Source organism: Salminus brasiliensis, chromosome 12 (assembly GCF_030463535.1).
Source record: "Salminus brasiliensis chromosome 12, fSalBra1.hap2, whole genome shotgun sequence".
Lineage (NCBI taxonomy): Eukaryota > Metazoa > Chordata > Actinopteri > Characiformes > Bryconidae > Salminus > Salminus brasiliensis.
The window spans coordinates 35,487,652-35,511,549 of NC_132889.1; the positions used below are offsets into that span (position 1 = coordinate 35,487,652).

At 40.1% G+C, this 23,898-nt stretch overlaps 2 protein-coding genes across 4 annotated transcripts in view; both read right to left on the reverse strand.

Annotated features, from left to right (window-relative positions):
* LOC140573821 (uncharacterized) overlaps window positions 1–14,597 on the reverse strand; it is a 31,337-nt gene extending 16,740 nt beyond the window's left edge. For 2 of the 3 annotated variants that reach the window (XM_072693400.1, XM_072693398.1), the window contains exons 1-8: window positions 14,157–14,597; window positions 8,165–8,259; window positions 5,787–5,843; window positions 3,092–3,160; window positions 1,506–1,658; window positions 1,244–1,382; window positions 1,103–1,120; window positions 133–189 (exon numbers count right to left, since the gene is read on the reverse strand). In XM_072693400.1, the coding sequence (XP_072549501.1) occupies window positions 133–189; window positions 1,103–1,120; window positions 1,244–1,382; window positions 1,506–1,658; window positions 3,092–3,160; window positions 5,787–5,843; window positions 8,165–8,233 (562 nt within the window). In that variant the 5' untranslated portion in view covers window positions 8,234–8,259; window positions 14,157–14,597. The remainder of the gene's footprint in view (window positions 1–132; window positions 190–1,102; window positions 1,121–1,243; window positions 1,383–1,505; window positions 1,659–3,091; window positions 3,161–5,786; window positions 5,844–8,164; window positions 8,260–14,156) is intronic. The other variant, XM_072693399.1, reaches the window with a different exon arrangement.
* Window positions 14,598–20,254: 5,657 nt separating this feature from the next.
* Window positions 20,255–23,898, reverse strand: part of cpt1a2b (carnitine palmitoyltransferase 1A2b) — a 41,997-nt gene continuing 38,353 nt past the window's right edge. Inside the window, exons 17-19 of the mRNA XM_072693372.1 lie at window positions 22,840–22,953; window positions 22,442–22,534; window positions 20,255–21,932 (exon numbers count right to left, since the gene is read on the reverse strand). Coding sequence (XP_072549473.1) covers window positions 21,828–21,932; window positions 22,442–22,534; window positions 22,840–22,953 — 312 coding nt within the window. The 3' untranslated portion in view covers window positions 20,255–21,827. The remainder of the gene's footprint in view (window positions 21,933–22,441; window positions 22,535–22,839; window positions 22,954–23,898) is intronic.

Sequence of the window (23,898 nt, forward strand, 5' to 3'; positions counted from 1 at the left end):
AAAGGAACGCCAACAAACGTTTCTGAATAACAGTAAGACATGCAGACACTACAACACAGGCTAGCAACACAGCCTAAAACCTGAGGCAGTTGAAATGTGTAGTGCATGAAGAAATGGGGATAAGTAACTTACAGGCAGGCGCAGATGTAGGTGCTGTACTGCTGACTTGTGATGGTGAAGGAGATGTATCTAAATGACATGAGATTATAGCATATATAACTTCTATATAAACAATATACTATATATATATATATATATGTGTGTGTTTAATATAGAGACAAAAGTATTGGGACACATGCTTGTTCATTGTTTCTTCTGAAATCAAGGTTATTAAAAAAATATTATCCTGCTTGTCTTGGAGTATCTGCCTCTACTGTCCAGTGGCAGGAACAGAAGGCTTTCTATTAGATTTTGGATGAGCATTGCTGTGAGGGTTTGACTGCATTCATACTAAGATCCTTAGTGAGGTCACGATGTTGGATGATCACCACCCCAACTCATCATCCCCAACTCTCCAACTCATCTCAAAAATTTACCCAAGAAAAAACCTCAGCTAGTTTAAACAGACTAATAATTCAAAGATCCCTCTAATCTTAGACACGACTAAACACAAGTCAATAAGGAGACCACTCTGCTATTCGCCCAAGTACTCTCAGAAGAGGAGGGTCTTCAGTCTGGGTTTGAGGACAGCGAGCGTTGGACTCTGCTGTTCGGACACCCAGGGGAAGTTCGTTCCACCACTTCGGTGCAGGACAGAAAAAAGCCTGGACACTCGTCTTCTGAGGATCTTAAAGGATGGCGGGTCGAGCCGAGCCATACTTGAAGCTCAAAGGGCTCTTGGTGCGGACCGGCTTTTGACCTTTGCCATCAAGTACGCTCATTCCAGAGACTGCAGCTCCACAGCTCAATACCGTTGGCCTTTATACCCCTCGAGGGCCTAGACAAGCAGTACATGTGTGCTATTGCATTCCTGTGTGAGCAATGGGTGCAACTTAAAGTAGCCGTATTCATTTATTAGAAGGGCTGTCCACAAACATATATAATCCACTGTCAGGCAGTGTGCCAGCAAAGGACGTACTGGAATAAGGGAAAGATGACTTACTCTTTGGAGATGGACACGCTGATGTTAGAAGACCAGGGGAGAGAGAAAAAAGAGAGAGGTTTAGGAGTTTTCACACAGTTAAAATAGCCTCCGATTGGACAAAGTGAGGAACCTTTATTAACTGTGAGACTCGTACAGTACCTGGCAAAGTTCCTTCCCATGAGCACGCGCTTTTATACATGCTCTCCAGATCAGACAGTGTAATAGTTTTGTAGTGTGAGAAGTTGCAGCTATGCTTCTCACAGTTCGTTTTAATATTACTGCTCAAATCAAGGCCTAGCTGGAAAGACAAAAGAGATAACGAGATTAGGATGTGTGTGTGTGTATGTGTGTATCTAAACAGGACTTAAGAGCTTTGTGTTCTTGTTCTTATAGAGCCAGAGCTACCAGCCGATATACTTACAAATTTCCTAACTATCTTTTCAAATGTCCATTTAACCCGTATTAGACTGTCTTGGTCTTTAATCTTTGTGTTGGGATCATAGACATGCAGACCTTCATGTTTCCCCAAGTTGGAGCAAAGCATGTTTACAATGGAGAGCACAGTATACTCCACCTGTAACAGGAAACACACACAAACACACACAAACTATAAATGTCCCATAACTTCCTGTATTTCATCTCTGGATCTTCTTCCCTCTCGTTTCCTTTGAGAACAATTACAGGTGAATTATTATAAACTGAGATTATATTTGAGGGTATAACCAAATTTATAGTTTCAACTTTATAACATTTTTTTAGACAAAATTTTCTAAAGACAAAAACACACACCTGAAAATAAAGGTCAAGTCAATAAGAGGTACAGAATGAGGCTCTTGAATTTATGATCATAACTGAGATTATATTTGAGGGTATAACTCAATTCATCATTTAAACTTTATATCAATCAATATTTATATATATATATATATATATATATATATATATATATATATATATATATATATATATATATATTAAAAAAAAACTTCACACATTTTCTAAAGACAAAAGCACACTCCTGAAAATAAAGGTGCTCCCAATTCTGTGTTTCTTTGAGAACCAGTTTCGGTTCTATAAAGAACCATGTGAGTTATAGAGATTATTTCAGTGTAAAGAACCTTTAATCTGGGAAGACTTTGGTCCTGGTAAGAACCATGTTTGTCACAGAGCTGTAGGAGTATGAAGAACCTTTTAAGAGGTAAAAAAAAAAGGTTCCTGATTACTAGTTTTGTTTCTATAAAGTTTGTAATATAGATTATTTTAGTGCATAGAACCCTTAAACAGATAAAGAACCTTAAATCTGGGAACTCTTGAAAATATATATATAAATGTGCTTCTAATTCTGTGTTTCTTTGAGAACATGTTTCGGTTCTGTAAAGAACCATGTTTGTAATAATGATGTATGAGTGTAAAAAACCTTTAATTTGGTAAAAAATGGCTCTAGTTTCGGTTCTTTTTTGTGTGAAAAACCTTTTAATAGATCTTTTTTGGTTTCATAAGGAACCATATGTTTGTAATAGAGATGTATAAGTGTAAAGTGGGACTTTTAAATTGGTAAGTAAAAAGGTTCTTGACAGCTTGTTTCCGTCAAGTGAATGTTCCTCCTCTTGACGTGCATAGATCTCTATTACAAATAGGTTCTTCGTAGAACCAACACAAGAAATGTTGTCTTTAAGAGCACCTTTGTTTTTAAAAGTGTTACAGTAGTAAAAATAGAGAGAATTAAATTACATTAGTTTTTGCTGTGTGTAACTACTACTATTAAATGGACAAAAGTATTGGGACACCTGCTCTTTCATTGTTTCTTCTGAAATCAAGGGTATTAAAAAGAGTTCCTCCTGCTTTTACAGTTGGAGTAACTGTCTTTACTGTCCAGGGAAGAAGGCTTTCTACTAGATTAAATAGGAGCATTGCTGTGAGGATTTGATATTAGTGTATACAGAAAAGCTTTATTCATGGCTTAAATGTTAGTTTCCCATTATTTAGGCATTGTAGTTATTTTCCTACCTTTAACGCCTCACTGGGGGGGGTGAAATCTTGGATCACAAATAAATGATCCTTGAACAAGTTCTTTTTCTATGAAAAACACACACAGAAGATCAGGGATCATCAGGGATGAACTGTGAAGTAAATACTTCATGCATAAAAACAGAGCTTAGTTTAGCACTAATCAATACTTTAAGATCAACACTCTTGAAGTGGTTTGATTTGAGTGATGCCACAGAAAAAAACACTTTTGTGTATGAGTATGTATAGTGTATAGTGTAAGTATAGTGTATGTATAAAGTATGTATAGAGTATAGTGTATGTATAAAGTATGTATAGAGTTATGTGTATGTATAGTGTATGTATTGAGTATGTATAGTGTTTTGTGTATGTATAGAGTATGTATAGTGTATGTATTGAGTATGTATAGTGTTTTGTGTATGTATAGTGTATGTATTGAGTATGTATAGAGTATGTATTGAGTACTTATAGTGTTTAGTGTATGTATAGAGTATGTATAGTGTATAGTGTATGTAGAGTATGTATAGTGTATAGTGTATGTATAGAGATTGTATAGTGTATGTATAGAGTATGTATAGAGTAGGTATAGTGTATGTGTTTGTACTACTGTGGGGGGACTCCCTTGGATCACAAATAAATGATCCTTGAACAAGTTCTTTTTCTATGAAAAACACACACAGAAGATACAAAATAACATCAGGGATGAACTGTGAAGTAAATACTTCATGCATAAAAACAGAGCTTAGTTTAGCACTAATCAATACTTTAAGATCTTTACGATCTTTAAGATCAACTTTTAAGATCTCTTGAAGTGGTTTGATTTGAGTGATGCCACAGAAAAAAAACACTTTTGTGTATAGAGTATGTATAGTGTATAGTGTATGTATAAAGTATGTATAGAGTATAGTGTACATATAAAGTATGTATAGAGTTATGTGTATGTATAGTGTATGTATTGAGTATGTATAGTGTTTTGTGTATGTATAGAGTATGTATAGTGTATGTATTGAGTATGTATAGAGTATGTATAGTGTTTAGTGTATGTATAGAGTATGTATAGTGTATAGTGTATGTATAGAGTTAAGTATATGTAAAGAGTATGTATAGTCTATGTATAGTGTATGTATGGAGTATAGTGTATGTATAGTGTACATATAGAGTATGTATAAAGTTAAGTGTTTGTATGTATGTATGTATGTATAAAGTATGTACAGTGTATAGTATATGTAGAGTATGTATAGTATATAGTGTATGTATAGAGTAGGTATAGTGTATGTGTTTTTACTACTGTGAGGGGACTCCGTCGGCTGCAGCCTGGCCTTTGGAATGCAGCTTGTATGTGTGTCGCTCACTCCACTCACAGCATTCACCATAATGCACAAATCTGATTAGCCGTGGAGCACCACATGTAATATTTACAACGCATGTGAGTTTCCTGGCTGCTAAACCTGTACCGTAAAAGCTAGAAAAGTAACGCAGCTTAAATAAACACTGCCTCAAAACTGAGCAGCTCTCAGTAGTGTATTGGTTACAGGTGTGAAGAAAACAGGATCTGGATCCAGAACCTGACTGCAGTCCACCACAGTCGCTTAGCTGTACCTTTATTTTTAAGAGTGTGTCCCGTATTGTTCAGCATCACTTAAAGGATCCGACCTGCCAGCAAGTGTTTTCCACTAAAACTCTCCCCAATTTTAGATCCTGGGACTTAGGGGCTGACACATGCCTCTTCCGAAACGCAAGGGCAACCAGCCACCACCTCTTTTCCAACTGCCACCAATGCAACCAACGCAATGGAAGATTGCCCGCTGAGGTCCCCTCTACCTGCGTCAGACCAGCTGCCACCTATCAGACCAACCAGCAGGCCCCCCACCCACCACCACCGATAACAGACCAGCGGCACACCCTCCTACCACTGCTGCCTGTTTAATGACCATGTTAAAACCTAAATGGATTCTTAACCATCTGCCACTATTAATATCACCACTATTAACTATTTACACCATGATTAGTATATTATGATTATGATCAGAGCAGTTTAACAATATAGATGGTTTGGTAACTTTTATCAATAATTAATAAATAGTTCTGATCAGAGGAGGACGGGTCGGGTCCCCCTTGTGAGTCTTGGTTCCTCCCAAGGTTTCTTCCTCCAGCTCTGAGGGAGGTTCTCCTTGCCACTGTCGGCGTTGGCAGCTCACTGGGGGTCTTAGATCCTTCATGTCGTCTTACATTATTTCTTTTTTTCTGTCTTTTACTAATTACTAATCATGTAAAGCTGCTTTGTGACGACAACAGTTGTAAAAAGCTACATAAATAAATTTGACTTGACTTGACTTGATAGATCAGCTAGCAGACACCCATGCTGACCAGCATCACACTGAAGTGAGCCGTCTACCCACCCAGCGAGATTGAGAGTGACTGTGCTCTCCCTGATTCCGGCTGCTGATGGCAGGCAGGGATTCAAATCAGCGATCCTCAGGTCATAGTGACAGCACCTTAGTCTGCTGGACCACTCAGGGGGTCCAGAAAAACTATTACTTTTAATGTAAGGCAGTGCAAAGAGATACTACAGCTACTGCAGCAATCATTGGATCATTTTGATGAACATATTCCTCAACAGAGAGCAGTAAGAGAATTAATACAGTCACTAGTAACCCAGTAATCCCAGTAATGATTAAGATAACGAGACACTTACCACTTGATCTTCAAAATTTAGGCAGTTCTCAGCAACACCCAGGCTCAAAACAAATACCTGTGAACAGAGAAGGCCACTGTCAAACACAAGCTAAAGTGCAAAAGTTTGGGCACCACCAGTCAAATTATGTTTCATAGAATTTCTAACTGCTGCACATTTGAATGTGTTTTAATGTGTTTTAGTACACTAGCTACATGTCCAAATGTTTGTGAACACCCCTTCTAATGAATGCATTCAGCTACTTTAAGTTGCACCCATTGCTGACACAGATGTGCAAATGCACACAGACACACATAGCTTGTCTAGTCCACGTAGAGAAGTACTGCCAATAGAATAGGACTCTCTGGAGCAGATAAACATGAACTTATTGATGCCAGGTGTGGGCTAGAGGGGTATAAAGACCCCCAGCATTGAGCTGTGGAGCTGTGGAACTGCAGTGTTCTCTATAATGATGGAAGGTGGTGCTACATCCAATACATTTGGGAAGAGCTGGAGAGTTTGAGATGAGGTGGAGTGGTGATCATCATCCAACACCATGATCTCGCAAACGCTCTTGCCACTGAATGCAATCAAATGCTCACAGCAATGCTCCTCCAAAACCTAGTACAAAGCCTTCGTCTCTGGACAGTAGAGACAGTTACTGACAGTTAGAAATGAATGAGCAGGTGTCCCAATACTTTTGTCCATTTAGTGTTATGTTAAATTACATTTAAAATTTTAGTTAAATGAATCAATATAAATTGTGTCTAAAATGTATGTACGTCTGACGTCTGATATCTCTGACATGGGAGGCACTTTTTAAATAACCCATTAATTATTATTTTAAAAAATGATAAAGGTGAAAACATCTACAAAAACAAACAAACAAAAAAACAGAAATGTACATTTTCTAGATGTTTTTTTTTTATTTTTATTTTTTTATTATTATTATACTGTCACTAAATATAGTCGACATCATTGATATAATATGAATCTAGCAGTTGTTCTTTCCACTGAGTCCTAATGTCCTGATAAATGGACCAATAGAGATGCAACAAAGTGACTTATAGAAAAAATATATTATGATAAATTATTTCTACATTCACTTTTATTGAACGTTAAGAAGGTTTTGAGAAAAAATTGAGATACAAGGTTTTGCATGATGTGTGATTTGTTTGCCATTTTATTGCCATACAGCAACGGCATGTGGCAACGGCTCTGCAGTTCATACAAAGGGAGTAATCAAATACACTGCCATTGGACACAGCTCCATTCATCATCCAGGTGTGATGCAGGCCATTTAGACATGAATCATCTCATACAGAAAGGAAAATCACAACGACGCCACTGATTAAACGCTTGATATGAAAACTGAGTGAAAATGACTGTAAAAGCAAAAGTGCAACAGCAGTGTATTCCTTCAAGAAGAGGAAACACAAGATTTAGTGAATGAAGCCACAAAAATGTAAGTCAATGAGCTGCAGCTGAAACTGATTCAATACTGTGGCTCCGCCCCCTCCATCTGTTCACTGTTTATTCCCAACAGCAGTGTTAAAGCCCCTCCTTATCACATGACGTCCACAGATGGCAAGGCTCTTGTCAATGGAGTGCTGAGGCCTTGCTGGGACTGGAACTGATGATCACCTCACACCTCACACTCAGACTCATGAAGACTGTTGAAATCAATGGCTAGTGATAGCCATTCCCCACTCGGGACCCCCACCCAACACATCAACGTCACACACTTGTCCTGAGTTAAGAGCCACGCACATACACACAACAGTCTTGTGCAAAAGTTTGAGCAATTACGTTTTGCTAAATTTCGAACTTCTGCCTATTTGAATGTGTTTTTATGTGTTTTAGTACACAAGCTATCCCAGTGTCCAAATGTTTGTGGACACCCCTTCTAATGAATGCATTCAGTTACTTCAAGTTGGACCACACGATCACTACTATCACATGACGTCCGCAGACTGGGAGGCTTTTGACAATGGAGCTGTGAGGCCCTGCTAAACTGATAATCTCCTCAGACTTGATGAGCAGCAGTTAGGCCGTAGGGCCGGTCCAGAGCTGTGAACTTACACTTCGTTACACTACTCAGACTCAGAAATGTACACGGCTTCACAGCTTTAGAGTGGAGCAACTGTCTAACTGCCTGCTTGACAAGAGACTCACAAATTCAAATCAACACCATCAACACCACTAACAGCCCTCCCTGGTTTAGGAGTCTTTACCCTGTTAATGTAAGAATAAACAGTAAACAGACTGAGGGGGCGGAGCCACAGACTAGTTAAACTGAGTGAACTCAAAATGCTCTGTAATCAGTTACTGCAGCAGGTAAAGTCGGACTGACGTTACATGTTATTTACAGTGAACGTGAAGGAAGAGTGAACACTCACAACAAAAAAAATCCAGCAGGCCCAAGTTTTGCTGCTCATCACGTCAACGTGGTAACCATCCAAGGTCATGTCCTCATGGTCCTGTGAGCCAGCTGCTGGATGCAGATCGTGCAGATGAGAGAGAGGGACGTTAATTTCTCCAAGACAACAGAAATCAACTGACGGTGCTCTCACTGCTGTTACAAGCCCCAGCAGGTCTCGTTGGCTACACTCACACAGCTTGACCACACAGTGGACACCCAGCTTTTAGGCTGTTCACACCGTCTTTGTAATGTAAACAGTTTACACTCCTAAACTGACTCGCATGATTTCACATAGCCACTTTTAAGCGTGTGTGGTCAGTAATAAAGTAAACTGTGTGTGGTCAGTCAGTAAGTAAACCTTGTGTGGTCAGTAAAGAAGTAAGCTGTGTTTGGTCAGTCGGTAAGTACTTTGTTTGTGGTCAGTCAGTAAGTAAACCTTGTGTGGTCAGTAAGTAAGCTGTGTGTGGTCAGTCAGTAAGTAAACCTTATGTGGTCAGTAAGTAAGCTGTGTGTGGTCAGTAAGTAAGCTGTGTGTGGTCAGTCAGTAAGTAAACCTTATGTGGTCAGTAAGTAAGCTGTGTGTGGTCAGTAAAGAAATAAGCTGTGTGTGGTCCGTAAAGAAGTAAGCTGTGTTTGGTCAGTCAGTAAGTCATTTGTTTGTGGTCAGTCAGTAAGTAAACCTTGTGTGGTCAGTAAGTAAGTAAGCTATGTGTGGTCAGCCAGTAAGTTATTTGTTTGTGGTCAGTCAACAAGTAAACCTTGTGTGGTCAGTAAGTAAGTAAGCTGTGTGTGGTCAGTAAAGAAATAAGCTGTGTGTGGTCAGTAAGTCATTTGTTTGGGGTCAGTCAATAAGTAAACCTTGTGTGATCAGTAAGTAAGTAAGCTGTGTGTGGTCAGTAAAGAAATAAGCTGTGTGTGGTCCATAAAGAAGTAAGCTGTGTTTGGTCAGTCAGTAAGTCATTTGTTGGTGGTCAGTCAATAAGTAAACCTTGTGTGGTCAGTAAGTAAATAAACTGTGTGTAGTCAGTAAGTAAATAAACTGTGTGTGGTCAGTAAGTAAATAAGCTGTGTGTGGTCAGTAAGTAAATAAACTGTGTGGTCAGTAAGTAACTAAGTTGTGCGTGGTCAGTATGTAAGTAAGCTGTGTGTGGTCAGTAAATAACTAAGCTGTGTGTGGTCAGTAAGTAACTAAGCTGTGTGTGGTCAGTAAATAACTAAGCTGTGTGTGGTCAGTATGTAAGTAAGTTGTGTGTGGTCAGTAAGTAAATAAACTGTGTGTAGTCACAGTGGTTGGTGTGGTGCAGCAGATAAAACCACTAGCTGCCAGTGAGCTATTACACCCCCCATGTGGGAGACCAGGGTTCGATTCCCAGTCTGGGTGACTGTATGCTGCGCTACACCAATAAGAGTCCCTGGGCAAGACTCCTAACACTACATTGGCCCGACTCTGTAATACCAGTAACCTTATAAGCCGCTCTGGATAAGAGCGTCAGCTTAATGCCGTAAATGTAAATGTAGTCAGTAAGTAACTAAGCTGTGTGTGGTCAGTAAGTAACTAAGCTGTGTGTGGTCAGTAAGTAACTAAGCTGTGTGTGTGGCCAGTAAGTAACTAAGCTGTGTGTGGACAGTAAGTAACTAAGCTGTGTGTGGTCAGTAAATAACTAAGCTGTGTGTGGTCAGTAAGTAACTAAGCTGTGTGTGGTCAGTAAGTAACTAAGCTGTGTGTGGCCAGTAAGTAACTAAGCTGTGTGTGTGGCCAGTAAGTAACTAAGCTGTGTGTGGACAGTAAGTAACTAAGCTGTGTGTGGTCAGTAAGTAACTAAGCTGTGTGTGGTCAGTAAGTACAACCTATCAGATCATTTTACTCAGTAATTAAACGATTGAGTCTAATGTTTATATCTGGTGTGTTTGATTTGGATTTTTTGAAGAAACTTTTTTGAAGTCAGTCGGTGAGCTGTGTGTGGTCACTCAGTGAGTAAGCTGTGTGTGGTCAGTCAGTGAGTAAGCTGTGTGTGGTCAGTCAGTGAGTACACTGTGTGTGTTCAGTCAGTGAGTAAACTGTGTGTGGTCAGTCTGTGATTAAACTGTGTGTGGTCAGTCAGTGAGTACACTGTGTGTGGTCAGTCAGTAAGCTCAGTTCCCTCAGCTTTCTCTTGTTCTACTCAGATGGGAGAGTGTTTAAGGAGTTTAAGGAGAGTGAGGCAGAAGCTTTGGGAGGGATGGAAGCTGTAATTTCAGCTGATTGATTGAACTGAAATTTAGAAATGTTCTATATTTCTGCCTAAAGTTGATCATTCGAAGGTGAAATCAGATTCAGGTGTTTTCAGTCAATGGGACTCCAAGTCACAAAAGAACCCAAGGGAACTTCTTAGCAACTAAAGGTCTTTCTCACATTGGCTAATGTTAATGTTCATGAGTCCACCATCAGGAGAACACTGAACAACAATAGTGTGCATGCCACGGTTCCAAGGAGAACGTCGCTGTTCTATAAAAAGAACCTTGCTACTCGACTGCAGATTGCTAAGGATCACATGCACAAGCCAGAAGGCTACTGGAGTCATGTCATGACTGATGAGACCAAAATTAATGTTTGAGGAATGTTACAACCTTATCCCATCTGTTAAACGCGGTGGTGGTAGTATCATGGTTTGGGCTGTTTTGCTGCATTTGATCCAGAACAGCTTGCCATCATTGATGTAACAATGAATTCTGAATTATACCATCAAATTCTAAAGGAGAATGTCAGAACATCTGTCCGTGAGCTGAATCTCAAGAGAATATGTGGGTCATGCAGCAAGACAATGACCCTAAGCGCACAAGTCGTTCTACCACAGAATGGCTTAAGAATAATAAAGGTAAGGTTTGGAATGACCAGGTTCAAGTCCTGACCTCTTTCCAATATACATGTTGTGGAAGGACCTGAAGCATGCAGTTAATTCAAAACCACCAGCATAACAGAGCTGATGCTGTTTTGTATGGAGGAATGGGCTGAAATTCAACAGTTCCCGGAAACTGTACAAAGGGGCCACTCACAGATCTGTAATATGGGATTATTACAGATCAATTCTAATATTTATGTCTGATTTGTTTGATTTGCTTCTCCTGATGTACGTTTAGGACAAATTTACATTTACATTTAGCAGACGCTCTTATCCAGAACGACTTACAAGGTTACTCGTATTACAGAGGTGGGTCAGTGTAGTGTTAGGAGTCTAGCCCAAGGACTCTTATTGGTGTAGAGCAGCACAGTCACCCAGACCGGGAATCGAACCCCAGTCTCCCACATGGTGGGGTAGCTCAGTGGCAGGTAGTGGTGCTATCTGTTGTGCCACACCAAATATATGCAGAAATATAGAAAATTGTATATTTCATAAATTTGCAAGCCCTACTCTATAATCAATAATAGCATCTAAAGTATAGATTTAATTATTATAAACAAAACATCATAAGTTTTTTAAAAAATATAGGAAAGTTTATTACATAAAAAAATAATAACAACATAAATACAATCATGTAATACAATATTTTGGATACAAATTCATGACTTTTTTAAGTCTGCAGCTCTGAATAATTCTGGACACATCTAGAATTTCATTATTATCTTTTTTTTTCTTGAATTTCTCAGTTCTCTCAAAAGGTTCTATTTAGCCTTAGGAAAGGGTTCTCTAAATAGTAAGAACGTGCTGTATATAACCACTTTCAAGGAACCATATACAACAGATCTGTTTTCTCAGAGAATTAAATTACGGGCTGAGAGTTGTGAGAGATTTTAGCTGTCAATCATTGAAATCTCATTTTTAATGATTCCCAATACACAAACACACACACACACACACACATATATATATATATATATACAGTGAGTCCAAGAAGTATTTGATCCCTTGCTGATTTTCTTCGTTGGCCCACTAATAAAGACATGATCATTCTATACTTTTAATGGTAGATGTATTCTTACATGGAGAGACAGAATATTAAAAAGAAAATCCAGAAAATAAATCTAAGGAATATATATTAATTGATTTGTATTTCATGGAGTGAAATAAGTATTTGATCCCTTAGTATTCATTAGCAGTTCTGGCTTTTACAGACCAGTTAGACACTCCCAATCAACTTGTTACCTGACCTGAAGCCACCTGTTCTCACTAATCACTTGTGTGAAAAACACCTGTCCACAGAATCAGACAGATCACACAGATTTCAAGTCTCCAACATGGGTAAAACCAAAGAGCTGTCACAGGACCTCAGAGTCAGAATTGTTGACCTTCACAAAGCTGGAATGGGCTACAAAAAGATTAGTAAGGTGTTGGATGTGAAAGTAACAACTATTGGTGCAATTATCAGAAAGTTTAAAGAGTATAACATGACAATCAACAGACCTCGGCCCGGTGCTCCAAAGAAGATTTCGCCTCGTGGGGTGGCAATGATGCTGAGAACAGTCAGAAATCGTCCTGCAACCACTCGGCAGGAGTTAGCAAATGACCTGAAGGCAGCTGGGACCACAGTTTGCAAGGAAACAATTGGCAACACTTTGCGCAACAATGGATTCACATCCTGCAGTGCCCGAAAGGTACCCCTGCTGAAGAGAGCACATGTGGAGGCGCGCCTCAAGTATGCCAATGATCATTTGAAAGATGAACCAAGTTATTGGGAGAAGGTTTTGTGGTCAGACGAGACCAAAATTGAACTTTTTGGCCTCAACTCCACCCGCCATGTGTGGAGGAAGAAAAATGCTGCCTATGACCCCAAGAACACTGTGCCCACCGTCAAGCATGGAGGTGGAAGCATAATGTTTTGGGGGTGTTTCTCTGCCAAGGGTACAGGGCTACTTCACCGCATCACTGGGAAGATGGATGGAGCCATGTACCGCACAATCCTGAGGGACAACCTCCTCCCCTCTGCCAGGGATCTGAAAATGGGCCGTGGTTGGGTCTTCCAACATGATAACGACCCTAAACATACAGCAAAGGCAACAAAGGATTGGCTCAAGAAAAATCACATTAAGGTCATGGAGTGGCCCAGCCAGTCGCCAGACCTCAATCCGATCGAAAATCTATGGAGGGAGCTGAAGGTCAGAGTTGCCAAGCGACAGCCCACCAACCTTCATGATTTAGAGAGGATCTGCAAAGAAGAGTGGGCCAAAATTCCCCCTGGTGTGTGTGCTAAACTTGTGGTTAACTACAACAAACGTCTCACCGCTGTGCTTGCAAACAAAGGCTTTGCCACTAAGTATTGAGTGTGTTTGGCAAGAGGGATCAAATACTTATTTTCCTCATTGAAATACAAATTAATTAAAATATATTCTTTAAAATTATATTCTGGATTTTTGTCTTGATATTCTGTCTCTCCATGTTAGAATATATCTACCATTAAAAGTGCAGAAGGATAGTGTCTTTATTAGTGGGCAAACAAAGAAAATCAGCAAGGGATCAAATACTTCTTGGACTCACTGTATATATATATATATATATATATATATATATATATATATATATGCACAACATATGCATTGCACATTGGGATATACATCCTATACACTCATAAAAAAGATGGTTCTTCAAGGGTTCCTTACTAAAAATACACTAAAATGCTTCTCTTACTGGTTAAATAGACAACCCTTTGTATTTGGTTCTTTGGTTAAACTGGTTCTGCAGCAATTAGGGTTCCACCATTGTTCTGCTTAGCAAAAGAACCCCTCCTGAGTACTACATAGTTTCCTTTTTGCCTATGAAACCCTCTTCGAGCTCTGCAGAACCCTTTTTCGATCAGGCTCTTATCTCTGAACTGAAGGTTTACTTTTTAACCAGGCAAAGAAGCCCATTGCTAAGCATTCAGGCTGTGCTGAGCTGCCTGCTCCTGAATAGAGGGCTCTGGTTTGTATGTGCACCCTGTAAAAATGACCTCCTAGTTTCGTGCAGCAAGACATGGGGTTCATATTAATATTTACGAGCTTAGCAGCAAAGCAGTACCTCCAAAGAGTGACAACGTCTTCCAGATGTGTGCACAGCTCCATCCAGCCACGGTTACTCTCCCCTCTCACCGACTGCGCTCCTCTCCTGCTGAAACCACATGCAGTCAATGGATACTTCTCTCTTCCCTAAATTCTCGCTTCCCTTTCAGTCAGCAGTGGCAGCAGTGGCAGCAGTGTGAGCAGTGGCAGCAGTGGCAGCAGTGGCGCTCACAGACCCCGCAGTCTGCTCTCCTCGCGCTGCCGCATTTTACTTTCGCTCTTGACGCCACGCGCCGCCTTGTACCTCAGCAGACATGCCCAGGGAAGCCCCCTGCTGTCCAGCGAAAATCCCCCGGATAGCTGCTCTCATTCACGGCTTCTCATGCAGCACTTTCGCCTCTGCTTTCAGACCAGAATGGGGTTTTTTCCACTGCCGGTTGCACACTGCCACCCTGCCCCCCAACGACACCCTCACACCTCTCCCTCCCTCCCTCCTTCCCTCCCTCTCTATTTAAAGTAGGACCCTGGATCAGGTTCTGACAGGCTGGATGGCAGCCTATCCCTGCCTTACTTTCATTAACTGCGCCCTGAAAATCTCGGGCATTCCACCCTCTGACGTTTACTTTCACTTTCGATAAGAGATCACTGCTAATCGATATCCCTGCAGATTCACTTTCAGCTTTCAGAGTGTTTATGAACAGAAAATGAAAACAATCAGCCTACATTAGCAACCTCTACTAGACAACAGAGCAGTGTCAGCAATTTCCATAACAAAGTCCATAATAAACAGAATTAGCAGCTCCTGATTTATTACAGACTAGTGTTAATATTTATATTAATGTTATTCCCTATTAGTCTTTACTGTTGTAGCAGTAGCAGTTTACACAGCTGGTCATTAAAAAGTGGTATTAGTGATTGCTTATTATATAATAATAAAATTAATAATAAAAATATATACAATACTAGCAATCCCTGTTTAATTATTATTTATATTATATATATTTGTTATATATATTTTTTTTGTTAGTAATTCCTTATTCTTTATTTTGTACAAAGCAGCAAAAATTAGATTCATTTTCAAATTTCAATTTTAATTTCAAATCAATTCCTAACATTATGCAGGAAAAAAAAACTGACAATTTAATATTTACTAATATTAGTGTTATGGGGATATATTCCCTGCTAGTTTTTACAAAGCAAGATTAGCAATTCCTACATATGTAGGCATTATAAAACAATATTAGCATCTCTTTTAGACAATATTAGCAATTCTTTCATAGCAAAACCTTGTAAAGCAGTGTTAGTAATTCCTTATTTCTTATTTTGTACAAAGCAGCAAAATTAGCTTCTTTTTCAAACTAATTTCTAATTACCCAGATAAATCAATTCCTAACATTGCTCAGTAAAAACAAAGACAATAATAATAATAATAATAATAATAAAACAATATTAGCAATTCCTGCTTAATGTTTACGATTATTAGCAATTCCCTGTTAGTTTTTACAAAGCAAGATTAGCAATTCCTACCTCTGTAGGCATTATAAAACAATGTTAGCATCCCTTTTAGTCAATATTAGCAATTATTTTATAGCTAAAGCTTAGAAAGCAGTGTTAGTAATTCTTTATTCCTTATTTTGCAAGGAACAAAACAGCAAAATTAGCTTCATTTTCAAATTTCAATTTTAAATCAGTTCCTAACATTACTCAGTAAAAACAAAGACAATTTAAAAAACAATATTACTTTCTACTACTTTCCCATCCCTTGGCACTACCACCACCATGTTTGAATGGTGTAATGGTATTTTATGGTAGGGACACCATAACAGCATTCAGGCATTCTGGTTTAAACCGGATATACAGGGACTGTTAAAGGTCACAATTTGGTCTTTCCATTGAACATTAGACCAGAAGGTTTAGTGAGTTATTGGTTTGCAGTGCCCTTTAAAGGGCCTTTAAAGCCTGTTTAATTCCAAGAAATAAAGAGTTAGAAATTAGAAACTGGTCTTAAATATGTTTTTGTGGCACATGAACTCATGAAAAACATGACAAATATAAGTGGACCTTTAACACGAAAAATAAAAATATATGGACGGGTCCTTTAAAACTTTTAACTGGAAAAAAACAAAGATAAGCACACAAACAATTTGCCCTTTTTTTTAATCAGGCGGTTCCTCTTTTCAGCAAGAGGAAGAGGAATGTGTTAGAACACCTCACACTCAACCAGGGTTACCTTAGGCCACACTCCTGAAGTGCTCACTCTTTATAACAAAAGTGCCAAAGTGCTTGTGCCAAAGTGCCAAAGTAGGACCACTGTTGAAGGCCTGAATAGACGCCTGGGAGCTCCCCACTACAAAGTATGCTATTATGATTGGGAGTGTCTCCAAACTTTGAAATTCATCACCTCCACACTTTCACTTTTACCCTAATCAGGTGTTGGAGCCACAACAACTGGCAGCAAATGAGCTCCCATAGAGAACAGGAGTGTGATACCCTCTTAAAGGTACAGGTGCCAGAGAAGAACCACTATTTGCCCCCTAAAGAACTATTCAATTGATGGATCTTAAAGAACCTATGTCGTAAACCATGGTGGTGAGTGTGGAGAACATTTTAAAAGATTACTGTTCTAGAATATAAAGGTTCTACACTAATAAAAGGCACGCTTAGAACCAAGTCAGGGACCATTTCGGACTGTTTTGGAGGTGTGTTCAGATTCCTGTGTGGATTCGTGGAAAAGCACCAGCCTATCAGAGCTAAGACAATACCTGTTTCCTTCCTTCCGTGTTTCGTCCTTTCCAAAGACTCTTAGTACGCCAGCAGCTTCGTACCCTGTGTACAAGGTGCTGTGAAAAAGTATTTGCTCCTTTCGGGTTCTTCTCTATAATTCTGAATGTATAGCAAACCCTAAACAGTAGCAGTAACTGCAACCAACGGTTTTCTTTGCAGACCACTGTGCAGGAATGTGAGCCCACCCATCACTGCAGAACTCAGATCTCTTTGTATGTAAGTAAAACAGTCACAGTTTAGATCAGACGAGTTGCTGATAAATCCTTAAGGTCTGTTAATGGCTCCTTGAGGACAGCAGATGGTGCTCTGAACACTGTGGAACTGTAGCAACACCCAATCCTTTAAAGTATGCCTAGATCGGACCTGATCCATTGGATAGGATTGAGGCATCTCTATCTCTACGAGGTCCAAGTCAGGACATGGACTAGGCCACGTCGTTCATTTTCAGTGGTTTATGTAGGTGTAGATTTGCCTTTCTGTGTTGGGTTATTGTCTTGCTGCATAGCCCAATTATGTTTTTCTATAATTCCATATGTATTGTGAAAAAGTATTTGCCCCTTCTCTATAATTCCATATTTAGGTGTTGGCACAGGAGGAAAGCAGCAAATGAACTCTCATAAAGAATGGTGCCCTCTTAAAGAGGGTTTTTTGGAGGAATACCAGAGAAGCACCACTTTTGTTCTCCTTGAGAACCTGTAAATTAATAGTTCTTTAAAAACTCATTTTGTAAATGAGAGCAGTATACGATTGCTGTTCTGTAATTTAAAGGTTCTGTACTAAACAAAGGCACAAATAGAACCATACTTCTAAACCCACAATCATTTTAGGAGATTTTTAAGGGTGTTGTCAGCCTTTCTGAGCTGCGAAAATACTGGTTTCCTTCCTTCCACCCATGTTTCTACAAAAGGTCCTTAGTAGGTCAGTTTTGCAGAACAAAGGGGAAAAGCGTCGGGTCCTCATTCCCATCACACCAGACAGGCGACTATGCTGGCCAACATCACTTAATTGTGCTCTCTCTGACTCCGGCCGATGATAGCAAAGCAGCATGGCTCAGGATTTGAACTTGTGACCCCTGGGGTCATAGCTTTTGGTGAAAGTCAATGTAAAAAGATTTTATTCCCAGGCATTTTGGAGCATTTCTATTGGTTCACTGGTGATGAAACATCGATGCAATGTTATGAACTACTGCCAGATTCAAAAAGTGAAAAAAACTGAGATACAGGTTTTTAAGTTTTTGCATGGTAGCGTCGACATGTGGCTTTCAAAACACACGTAATCCAAAAGTAACAGTAGCTAATCAGATTACATTACTGTTATTTAAAGGATTACTATATTACAGTAGTACTATAGTACATTAGTAATTAGAAGTAACCCTCACAACTCTCACACACAAAGCAGCCAGGTGAATCAGTCAGAAAAAACTTGTTGGTTGACTTCAAGCAGCAACTGCAACCAACCATTTGATTTTTTTTTATCAGAATATCAGACTGCTGTGAAGGAATGTAAGCCCACATATCTCTGCAGAACTGCTTCAGTTCAGATATACGGCAAGACATAGGAGCATGAGGTCCTGTCACAACACCTCTACTGAGTTCAAGTCAGGACATGGACTAGGCCACCCCAGAACATGCATTCAATTCATTTTCCGTGCTTTACGTAGGTGTAGATTTGCTTTTCGTTTTGGGTTATCGTCTTGCTGCAAAACCCGACTATGTTTCAGCTTCAGCTCACGGACAGATGAATAGGATACGCTTAAAAAGAAGCCATGGCTGCATGGCGGTGGCTTGATGATGCTCTGGGAGTGCTTTACTTCCTCTGGCACTGAAAACCTGCAGAGTGTGGAGGGAAGGGCAAGACGGATTCAATTATACCTTCTGTGAGGAAGCAAAAGCTTGGGCGTCATCTGACCTTCCCACAGGACAATTATCCAGAACACCTCAAAGTCCACGAAGGCTGGGTTTCAGAAGAAGTCCTGGAAGATTCTGGAGCGTCCGTCACAGTCACCTGACTCGAACCCCACAGACAGTTTTAGGTGGAATTTAAAGAAGGTGGCTGCAGCAGCAGCAAACCCCAGAATATCAGTGAACTGGAGGCCACTGTCCATGAGGAAAGGGCCTAGTTTCTTCAGAAACGCTGCCAGAAGCATGTGTCTGGCAGTGCATTACAGCATTGTACAGGTCATAATAGCAGAAGGGTGCTTTACTAAGGATAAAAGGTGCTTGTCTTGTGCTATAAATAACAATATAAATATGACATCATTGTTGCCATGGGAGGCGTAGTTTGCATACAGGAGGATCCAGCACCGCTGTTCATGAGTCCCATGAGCGATATATGAACGTGTTCCCTGAAGGAAATCCCACATGTTAATATTAGAATAGTGAGTAGGGCAAATGCAACAGTGGCTCTGAAACCTCACTAAGAATATGAGGAAGTCTTCCATAGTAGTGGCATGCTCTGGGCCTGCCTGGCATTAGGCAGCATGGTGCCAATAGGTTCATGTTTATCTGCTTTATGTTTATCTCCAGAGAGTCCTATTCTATTGGCAATACTTCTCTACAGGGACTAGACAAGCTGTGTGTCCAACAGCAATGGGTGCAACCTTAAAAGCTGAACGCATTCAAAAGAAGGGGTGTCCACAAACATTTTGACATAAAGTGTACATGCGCTTATAATGTACATTAAATGTACAGGTCACTTACAATATAGAAGAAATTTAGGATATGACTGTAACAGCTGCAGTGTGCAAAGTAGGAGATGTCAATGAGTCAAACGCCCGATTCCTTTTCCAACAGGCAGCTCAAATCTGATTCCTCAAGTCTGCACATGGGGTTGGAGAACGGAGTTTCTGCAGTTTAAACAGCAAACAGCCAAACTAAATCCCTCTTAATCTAATTTAGTGCATTGGATCATTGTCCTGCTACATAACCCAATCGCACTTGAGCTTCAGATCACAGCCTGATAACCAGATGTTCTCTAGCAGGGTTTTCTAAAAGAGAGCAGGGTTCAGTCCTTAGTGGTAGGTCACACCGGTCCTAAAGCACCATCCACACTACCACCACCATGTTTGACTGCTGGCATGCTACTCTTTTACTTGAATAAACAGACCTCCTAGTGACCAGGCTTGCAGTATAACCCCATAAACACTTAACACAAGGCTTATTACACACTAAGGAATATTACTCAGTAACTATAGGGGCTTCTGTAAGGACAAACTGGTGGGGGCTATTCTTTAGTAACAGACGTGTGTAACAACATTTCCGGCCTGGCGGTTGACCATAGGATGTTTAAGGGGGTAAAATGATACACTACTTGACTAGATACAGACACAAAACGTTTATTTAAAAATTTTATTTCTGCCTTATTTTCATAATCACAGTCACCTCACCCAGACTCATCCTGCTGATACTAAAATTACAGATGCAGCAAATGAGAGTGACAAAGAAATGAAAACACAAGCCCAGGATGATTAGCTTATGTGGCTGCAAGCTGGTTTGCATCAACCATCTGTTGTATTTTTATATATATATAAAAAAACCCAAAGAAAAACTTCCTATTTTAGGCTCTGGGTGAGGCGTTGCATTGTTAAAGCTGTATTAGCAGGAAATCTCTCACATCATGTTAATCAGTAATGACAGAATCAGAATACAGGAAGTAAATCACAGGACAGTATCAGTGATAATGCATTGTCTTTGCAGTTTCATCCTATTGCACATTAAAAAGGAATAACCGTACAATGGCGAAGTCCCATGCAGTACTGGCCTGTTTGGCAGTTCCCTTCTTCTTTCATATCTGCGCAGAAAGACCCTCCACCAAAGACAAAAGGGCCTCGTCTGAATGGTGGAATCAAGCTTCCTTTCTTATCTGCCTTCACATCGGCCAAACTGGTCATGAGGTTGGAGATCAGGCACAATCAGGGAAATCAGACCGGAAAGGAAGCTTGATTCAACGTTCTGGACACACCTAAGGTCAGGGAGCCACGTTCCTTTTTTCTGCTCTGGCATCAGAGTAAGGTCATTAAATGTTCAGATCACTCTCTCTTCATAAACAGACTCCAGGAGACAGATCTCCGCAGCTCACAGCATGTCTCTCTTTATATCCCGCCATTCCTTTGGATTCAGGAATGTGAGAGTTTACATGTTTTTGCATTGTTTTTGCCTTTTGCATTGATTTGCTTTGAAGCCCTATCAGAGCTGGATTAGTCCTGCCTGAGGAGACTGGGTAAAGTAAATGAGTATAGAGACAACCTGTGGTTTCAATCCAGTATGAATCTGCAGTGTGTGTGTGTGTGTGTGTGTGTAGTTTTCTACAGTCTGACAGTAATCACTGTGGAGTGATTCTAATCCAGTATGAATCTGCAGTGTGTGTGTGTGTGTGTGTGTAGTTTTCTACAGTCTGACAATAATCACTGTGGAGTGATTCTAATCCAGTATGAATCTGCAGTGTGTGTGTGTGTGTGTGTGTGTGTGTAGTTTTCTACAGTCTGACAGTAATCACTGTGGAGTGATTCTAATCCAGTATGAATCTGCAGTGTGTGTGTGTGTGTGTGTGTGTGTGTGTGTGTGTGTGTGTGTGTAGTTTTCTACAGTCTGACAGCAATACCTGTGGAGTGATTCTAATCCAGTATGAATCTGCAGTGTGTTTGTGTGTGTGTGTGTGTGTGTGTGTGTGTAGTTTTCTACAGTCTGACAGTAATCAGTGAACACCGGGGCTACGACCTTTCACTCCAGGTCATCCCAAACCCCGTAATCAATCAAATCCTGCACATTACTTTACACAAGCTCCTCTTAGGAAAACCAATCCAGCCGCTTACTGTAGAGCCTAACTCACACACACTCTCCGAACGCTCAGTCCTCTCTCTCACACACACACTCTCTCTCTCAATCATATTTCTTTAGTCTCTCCCGGTTTAGAGCTGCTTCTTCTCCTGCGCTGGTCCGCTACAGTCTGTGCTGAGCAGACTCATGAGGTCCGTTAGGGCCCGGCTAATCTCAGAGCCGAATTTATGAGAGTCCTAAAAACAGAAGATGAAGGAGATTAATGCAGCAGGGGGACGCTCTGTCCAGTGTGAACACCCCCAACAAAACCTGATGTGATGTGGACAAAAGTATTGGGACACCTGCTCATTCATTGTATCTTTTGTTTCTTCTGAAATTAAGGGTACTGCTTCAATTACAGTAACTGTCTCTACTATCCAGGGAAGAAGAAGGCTTTCTACTAGATTCTGGAGGATTTGCTGTGCTGTGAGGATTTGATTGCATTCAGCGACAAGAGCGTTAGGAAGGTTTTTTGGGTGATCATCACCTCACATTAACTCATCCCAAAAGTACTGGATGGAGCACCAACCATCACCACCCCTCTAGTAGGTTCATGTAATCCAGAGCACTTCTCTACAGGGACTAGACAAGCTGTGTGTGTGCGCATTTGCACATCTATGTCAGCAATGGGTATGATGTATATAATATGTGACTGGGCCTTTACTGATTGGCTTGTGTGTGTGTGTGTGTGTGTAATGCAACTCACAGTTTCTTTGCAGGAGTGTTTGCAGGACACATGGAAGTTGATCATGTTCTCACCAACGATGATGTACGAAACACCATACCCATCATCAGCCACCTGTCAGAGACATTAACCACACTGCATCTGTCTGACTCCATACAGCTGCACACATCTCTGGACTTACTTCTCACTGGAATATTAATATATTATTAATAAAATTCATATCCAGGATATTGGATATATACTCGATTATTATATATAGTTTATTATTTTTATCATTTAATAACTCCCAGTTTCTAAAATACATGAAATATTGTTGAAAATACAGTTACACATACCTTTTGGTCTCTAGTTAATAATTAATAACTGTATCCATTATTTTTGTATATTAAAAAAGCAGTGTGCTTGTCTGTGCTACTAACCGGGCCGAATCCTCCACCCAGTGAGACGAACTCAGGATGGTTAACCAGGTCAAAGAGCTCCATTTGCTGCACTGGAGTCTGAGAGGTTGAGAGGCGCCAGGGCTCGGACAACACCTGAAGTACACACACACACACACACACACACACACACACACACACACACACACACACACACACACACACACACCAGGAAGCTATTAAAGCAGTATTCCAGCACGTTTCCCTACTATCTCAACCTGAGAACAGGGAGTTACTACAGCTATCCAGCCACGTGTGTGATCAGTGTGACCGAGCATTTTGAGCTGGTCAGTTTACTGTTTACAGAATTTACTGTTTAATAACACTAGTTGAATTTAAAACCATTTACAATCTACATTTACGGCATTTAGCTGATGCTCTTATCCAGAGCGACTTACAAGGTTACTCATATTACAGAGTCGGGCCAATGTAGTGTTAGGAGTCTTGCCCAAGGTGTATTGGTGTAGCGCAGCACAGTCACCCAGACCAGGAATCAAACTCCCATGCTGTGGCAGCTCACTGGCAGGTAGTGGTGCTACTTGTTGCGCCACACCAATCACCTATGTCAGGTTTTCTATTTCAGTTTCTTTGGACTCAGCACTTTTAAAAGTATGTACTGTGTTTGTTATATATATATATATATATATATATATATATATGATATTTATATTATATACTTCTATTCGGTATTTTGATTTTTTTGGAACAACCATTACATACTGTCATTTCTACATTCACAATCATTTGATCTTTTCTGTGAAGTCATCTCACAAAGTCTTGAGAATATTGAATGAGCTGCTGTCCCAATAATTCTGGTTATATATATATATATACAGTCATGCCCGAAAGTATTCATACCCCTGGCAAAGTTTGACTTAAATTTACTTTTATTTAACCAGAAGTTATATTTTTGCCTTGAAACGACACAGGCATCTCCCAGGAGATAACACGATGATGTACAAGAGGCATCATTGTGGGAAAAAGTATTTCTCAGCTTTTATACACATTTGAACAAAAAGTGGCATGTCCAAAATTATTCAT